At 39.0% G+C, this 7,388-nt stretch overlaps 1 protein-coding gene across 1 annotated transcript; it reads left to right on the top strand.

Annotated features, from left to right (window-relative positions):
• The first annotated feature begins 877 nt into the window (after positions 1-877).
• Positions 878-2,153, top strand: LOC147463869 (F-box/kelch-repeat protein At1g80440-like). The gene has a single exon (XM_086529657.1). The coding sequence runs from the start codon at positions 1,121-1,123 to the stop codon at positions 2,045-2,047; it is 927 nt and encodes a 308-aa protein (XP_086385783.1). The 5' UTR covers positions 878-1,120; the 3' UTR covers positions 2,048-2,153.
• The last annotated feature ends 5,235 nt before the right edge of the window (positions 2,154-7,388 follow it).

Raw genomic sequence — 7,388 nt, 5'->3', positions numbered from 1 at the left:
TTTGTGCTTCTGGATAGTTGTTTTGAAATGTCTACATAAGACTTCATCTTGTTATAAAAGAAATTGTGAATTACTAGATGCTTGATTTATGAGGTGCCTTTCTAGTTAGACTAATACACCTTAACGTCACAAATTCACCACCCACTTTCTAGTCAGATAAATTTTTGAAGTTAGCATGTACTCACCTCTAAACTTAAAAGATCAAACTTTGCCGTGAGAGAGGCACAAACTGGAAATGCTAGTAAAAGTACCCCCTATATGACGTGCATTTACGAGGTATTAAAAGAACACCTCTTTTAATATGTCTGAATGAATAAATGGTCCTTTATTTTAAGAATTTTTTTCAAAATTGAATATTAAAACCCTTTATTTTAATATATCTCTGTTAAATTGTCTAAAGTTTTTGCATTTTAAAACCCATCATTTTGAACTAACGTTATATATTAACATGATTACATAGTGCACCCCTCCAAGGTTGTTTTCAATTTTGCACCATTTTTTCTCCTCTTGCCAACCTTGACTTTCAAGCGCGGGCTCTAAGCTAAGGTGAGGCAAACCTTTAGTAAACACTCACTGGGGTGATTTCGCTACTAGCCGCCCCATGTGAAACCAAATGGAATAATGTTTTGAGGTCAAGGAGCCATAGTACTGTAAAGGAAAAAGGTCCAAGTTTACTATTGAGGCACAGGTACGTGTGGAGAGGTCTCTAGCACTGAAGGACCAAACGTGGAAGCAATCGTGGGAGAATGGTAAGCCAATTAAAAGATGTCACGTAGAAAGCGCGTTCCCGACTATTTTGCGTTTATCGCAAGTCTGTTGTCTGGAGAGAAGGGCACCTTTCCAGGTCGTAACTGCTGTGCCAACTACTGAGAGCTGAATTGTCTATGCCGTATATTTTATTAAAAATAAGTTATTATTTTAAGGAATAGTTGAATACGCTTGTTTGATTAATTTATGGAAGTCCGGAAAGGCAATGGTTGGAAGGTTTTGCAGTATGTATATTTTGCTTTGCTGCAGAGGCAGAGACATAAGATCAAGCAAAGCTAAGCTAAGCTAAGGTTTGATTTTAGCATTTTCTGTGAGCTATAAGCTAAGGTTTGATTTATAAGGTAGAGTGAATATGAAATCTTCAAAGAGCTTGGAGGACATTCCAGATGAGATTCTGCAGGTGTGCTTCGCAAAGCTTCCTCTGAGGAGCGTGGCGAGAGTGAGGGTGGTGTGCAAGAGGTGGCACAGCCTGGCCAATCCGGAAAGCCTTTACAAGCTTCGCAAATCCATGAGCCTCACCAAGCCCTGCCTGTTCATGGTCAGCAGCAAATACGAAGAGGGCCGCTCTGTAGGGCTCCAGATCACCCGCGGCGAGATCCCCAAGGCTGAATTTTCTAAGGTTAATTGTGGTAATTTTGCTCATCCAACGATGAGGCCTGTGGCCCTGCTCCCCGGCCCTCCCCGCCTCCAATTTGCGGCCGCCGCTACCCCTCATGGGCGCCTCCTCTTCATTCTAGGTGGCCGCTCACCATTGATCTCCCGTCACCCTGAAACGTGGCTCGTCTTCCGCCGCCTCGACGTCTACGACGTCGTCTCCAGCCAATGGCTCCAGGCCCAGCCAATGCAGCAGGCCAGGTACACATTTGCGCTCGGTGCGTTCACACGAGCTGGCGACGGCCGGCCGCAGCTGCTGGTTGCGGGCGGCTATGACGCCCACGGCTGCGCTCTCGCCTCTGCCGAGCTCTACGACGTCCGTTCCGACCGCTGGCACAGCCTGCCCAGCATGACCTCACTCAGCGGCGCATGTAAGGGCTGTTTCATGCGCGGCAAGTTCTATGTGAAAATGGCCAATAACGGACCCCGTGCTCTCGAGGCCTTTGATCCTGAACGTCGCTGCTGGATGTCCCCTTTCTCCTCGCCTTGCAGCTCGCATTTTCTCTCTGCTCCATGCAATGCCGATGGTGATGACGTTGATGATGATGGCGATCCCGTGTGCATCTCCTCCAACAAATTCCTTGCGTTCTACACTAACCCCTGCGCTATCTTATTTGAGCTGTAACCCATTCACATGCGAGTAAAGCTCCAGCTTTAAAGTGTAAATTTTGAGATTGATGAATATGCATTGAATCCCTTAAAGTCAAAGATTTCTCAAATTTTATTTACAACATTGCCTCGGACATGTTGGCTCAACTGTATTGGTAGCTTTAAAAGGAAAAACTCAAATGGAGATCTTGTAGCTCTCAATGCATAATGGCTTAGCGAAGACCTCTCTCACCTTTTCAAGGAGTGCCTTGCGATCAGCGGCCTTGCGGGTAAGATATGCAAATGGGTGCAAGGGACATGGAAAATAGGCTTCTAGAAGAACGATTAGTTCTTGTGAGGGAAGGTGATGAAAAGCCGGTCAGGAGCTACTTATTGCAACACAAATTGTTAGATTTTGCCACTTCAAACAAGTCTACAAAGCTAGGAACGATTGTCTGCTCGACAAAACCATGGAAATATCCAGTTTCACATAGATAATTCAAGAAAGCAGGGGGGCGATCCTTGCCTTTGGAAAACACAAGAACTTTGTTGAATAGAACATATTAATTAACACCGATTTAACTGACTCTCATATATAAGAACCCGACGTTGTCCATGGGGTGGCTCCCCTATTAGCCTAAGTATCAATCACATCTAAGAGTTGTCATGGCTCCCCATGAGCATAACACAAATGTAAATTGTTGTCGTAGTCAATATAATTCACTCACCATTGTGAGTTTTGAAAAAAAAAAAAAATTTATCTCAAGCTCGAAATTATGATTGTCAATGCTCCTTGGCCAAGATGCAAAGTCTCAATTTTTTAGAGGTTCATTCACCATCGGGCTAAACTTGAGTCGAACCCTCATTGGCAATATTTCGACAATCAAGGACTCAAAGCTGATCTTGAAACTAGTTGGCCATGACATTCAAACCATATTTTGTGGATCATTATCCAAGAGCCTCATGTGTGGTCTTTGTTCTATCATATGAATATTAGTTTGAAAACTCTACCTGGGAATTATCTCCTGTGTCATGTGTGTACCTTCTCTTGTTTAGTTGGTACCTGTGTGGCATAAACCATGTCGTAATCCATCGAACAACACGTGAATCTTTCCACATATTCTGATGATTATCAACATGGTGGTGTTTTGCCACATGCTGTCATTCTCTATGCTCAGAAAAGGGGGGGGCCGGTGGGGGGGTGTCACCACACCAATAATGTAAGTATAGTACGTGAGTTCAAAATAAAGGGTTTTTTAATTGAATTTGACAAAATTGTGATTTTAGAGTTGAGCACTTTACTTACAAGTAGTAGAACAAGCTCTTGTTTCTTAAGAATTTTTCAATAAATCCTTATGCAATTTTTGATAGGCGGCCAATGGTCTAAGATTTTGTAATTTGACACACTCACATCCTTGGAAGATTTTCAAAGTCCAATCCATGGGTGCATGGTGATAATACCATGTGGCCAATTAACCAAGAAATTTTTTCATAGCCGCACAGAAGAAACACGCTTTAACAAAGTAAACCAATTCTTGAGATTGCTGATGGTGGTTTTTTTTGTGCATTGTGGCTAAGACAACTTAAGTTATTATAACTTTAACTAAAATGATAACTAACTCTTATAACTTATTATAACTTAAGTAAAAAGATAAAAGGGTTGTCAAAATGGAGGAGGCAATTACGTAAGTAATTTTTGCATGCTTCACTCAACAATATTTTACTTGGAAAGGCATCTATCTCTTTTCAAAGTACAAAGATGAAATATTATCAAAACTAGTATAACTGGCGGTTTCGTTGCCTCTGTGTGTGTGCGCGCACGCGTGCGTCACTATGCTCTCAGAGCAAGGGGCCACACCCAGCGGTTGAAGCAGCTTTTGACGCGAGGCAAGGGGAGAGCCGGAATTCCCTCTCCCTTTATCTATAAGTATAGATGACAGGTTTAATCATCAAAGATCGTATAAAGCTAACGTACCGAGCTCTTTTCATCCAAAGTACAAAGATGAAAAGACAGTTAAAATGGAGCGTGTAATAAATAAATGATTTTTCATGCTTCTCCGGAAATAACTTTGCTCCATAAGTTTTGTTCAGTAAATAGAAACACTTTGAGCCACTAATATTCTTGATTAGGGGAGATAGCTATCTTTCTTTGTGTGTGTGATCATTTCACTCACTTGCGTAACAAAATTCCAACTTTAATCCATTCCTCTCTCTTCAATCGGACTTCCTTGAAGCATCCCTAATGCTCAAGCAATTTGGGAGACTGAAATATTGATAGTTGGGCACTTTTATGTTGTGTGTTTTTAGTTCAATTTTTCCTAGATGTCCACTACCAATTACTCTCGGTATAAAAATCCAATCCATTTGAATTTTGCATGTGTGGATAATACTCGTCATGGTGTCTTGATCAACCCCTTCAATACTGAATTAGGAGTACCATAACTCACTCAACTGATTCCTTCAAGTTTTGGCTAGGAAAATATGATCCTAAATATAGCAAAGATCATGGGCTCAACTCTATTTTGAGAAGGTGTAATATGTGTGGATTCCAAATTTTTATTCTTAAATCCAACTGAAGACTGGATGGTGGGTCTGCTAGTAGAGTCTCACAAAGGCTCTTTGTGCCCCAACTCTTCAAACATTTTTAGCTTTTTGTTGCTGCAAACAAGCTCTATCACCTAAGGATACCAGGTCTCCTCTCCCTCTAACACTAGTTGTGTAATTGAACACTCAAGTATATTGAGACACTAAAATGCCCTATTTTTTCAGCAACTTGTCATAATTATTTGGCGTAGTTAGAAACAAGATTTATAGGCCATGTTCATGTCTTAGGTTATTTATGAGGTTAAGAACATTGCCAGGTTTTTAATTTTTCCAAAACGAGTACCATATTAACTTATGGTGATAAGTTTTAAGATAGAAAATTTCTAAAACTTGAGGGTAACTTTAATTTTTTTAATAAATTGAATATAAGTTCTCTTCAAAATGATATATTTTGTAGATTTTAAATTTTATATATAGGAAAAAACTTATTATAACAAGAAATGGAGCTTCATAACTTAGTTCCTACATCAATTTTTTGTTACAATCAAAAGCCCAAATCTTAAAAATGGTGGTCTTTCAAAGCCTCTTTCATTATCATGATGAGTTTATCGGGGCAAAACTTAAGGTCTTTAATGTATCTATAGGCCAACACCCATTAACTAAGCATTTTTCAAAGTTTCAAACTCACAAAAATCTTGTAATTTAAGCTCACTCAAGAAAATTTATAGTGCATAATATCTTGAAAACAACCATTTTTATGAAAAACCAATGAAAGTGTGTATATAGACTCCCCGATTGTGTCCATATGAGATATGTGTATACAAGTAATTGAAATGAATGTGCAAAACCAAAAGTGGGCTTCATTTTAAGGCTAATCTTTGATAGATTTAAAAAAAAAAATCAACATGTGCAATTTTTGGAATATGACATAAATCACCAAATGTGGCGTGCATAACCATCAAATATTATCACCTTAAGTAATGAAGTCGTAGATCTAGTATATATATTGCATAAGACAATGTAAATTTAGATAAACTAAATGTTTTATGTGGTGTTAATTGGATTCATAAATGTTGCATTTTTTATCCACGTGAGTTTCTATTTTTAATTCTAGTCACAAAGAGTTTTTTCTCACATGAGAGTTGAAAAAATGTCAAGCACATATATAACTAGTTACCACGGATTATTGCATGCAATGTGCTCCTTTGTTTTTCTGAGAGTAGGGTAGACATAATCTGTTATTTTGCATAGGTGCTTTAAAAGGGTGTAGTTACTATTGAGATTGAGTACAAAAGTGGGGGATTACAATTTTTATGAGTACTTTGGCTAACATTTTATAAGTTTTAAAAAGCATTTCTTAAGATCTTTTCTAGACTTCATATACACTTTTATTTAAATTCATGAAAAAAGGACACTAAAGTGTTCTATTTGGTACCAAACTAGTGCGTTAAGGGAGGTTCCCACAACCTATAAGGAGAAATCTCCTACCAAGAGAAGGTTCCCACTTATCAAAGACTAGAGGTAGTCAATAATTTCAATCTTTTAATAAGGACACATTCACATAGCTTTTGTGCAGTGACCTACCACAACAAGGAGGCTTAAACCACTTGAATAAAGAGGATTCAAAGAATGGCATTACATTTTTCAAGGCTCAAAAATTTTTCAAAAGTAAATTCTGGCTCTCTCTCCCTCTCTCTCTCTCTCTCTCTCTCTCTCTCAAACTTGTGCAACCAAGAAAAATATCTTGAATCATGGATGTCTACTAACATAATATGGCGGAGGTTGTGACCCTTTACACGTGTCACGTTCTGCGAGATGAAGGCTATAAACCAAAAGTGGAAGAGCAAGAGAGAGAGAGAGAGAGAGAGAGAGAGAGAGAGAGCTCAGAGGAGGAGCGAAGGAGAGAGAAAGAGGCCACCGAGGGCGACCGACAATACTCTTGTATGTCATAATTCTATTTGGACGTGATCTAATCATAATGCATTTGTACAAAGTCTAAACATTACACTTATTTTTACAATTCCATAGGTTGTTAAGATTGCTCCATTAAGAATTATATTAGGAGTAAAGGGTATTTTAAAATGGAATGGTCATGGATTCCACACTAGCAAACCAATCTAAGAGGCGACTCTATGAAGAGAAGGGGAGAGTACAGTTAGAATAGTCACTTTGGTACCTATTATTCACCTATGGTCTATGGGTCATTTTTAGGCTCTTATGAGTATGAGCCATGAGAAGCACCTTATGAGTATGAAACATGAGAGGCACATCATGAGCATGATATGAGCCATCTTAACATATGAGCGTTTCTACATAGTCAAAAGCCCAATGATAGGTTTGACGAAGATGGACTTTAGCCTATAAATTACATTTTAAGAAATGCACATTACATTACATGAAAGTAGATGGCAAGATATGATATAAAACCTAGTGTACATGAGATGAGTGCACTCGACTTTGCAAATTCATTCCCCCTTTTGTAGAGTTGACCCCTCTTTATAGGGATGCATGCACGAACTTTGGAATCATGTGGAGATACTATCTTGCCACATCTCACCTACTCTCAAGACTAGCTCAAGGCTATAGCTAGAGTGAGATTCGTTGTATGGATTTAATCTAATTCAATAACCATGTTTGATAATTTCATTTACGTGGTTGCTTAAATGTTGTATGATTATGTTAACCATGAATGGTTCTTTGTTCAATCCTCCAAATCTCCATACCCAACACTCTCCCTTTGATTACACACACACACACACACACACACAAATTTTACTCTCACTAATCCACCCTAACCCTAAGAACTCGTTATCAGAGCCTTATGGTCATTAACA

This window comes from Adiantum capillus-veneris, chromosome 2 (assembly GCF_014529385.1).
Source record: "Adiantum capillus-veneris isolate H3 chromosome 2, ASM1452938v2, whole genome shotgun sequence".
Taxonomy (NCBI): domain Eukaryota; kingdom Viridiplantae; phylum Streptophyta; class Polypodiopsida; order Polypodiales; family Pteridaceae; genus Adiantum; species Adiantum capillus-veneris.
This window is presented reverse-complemented; position numbering and strand designations above follow the sequence as displayed.

Coding starts and splice junctions, on each gene's coding strand:
- LOC147463869 (XM_086529657.1), top strand. CDS start 1,121: ATGAAATCTTCAAAGAGCTTGGAGGACATTCCAGATGAGATTCTGCAG.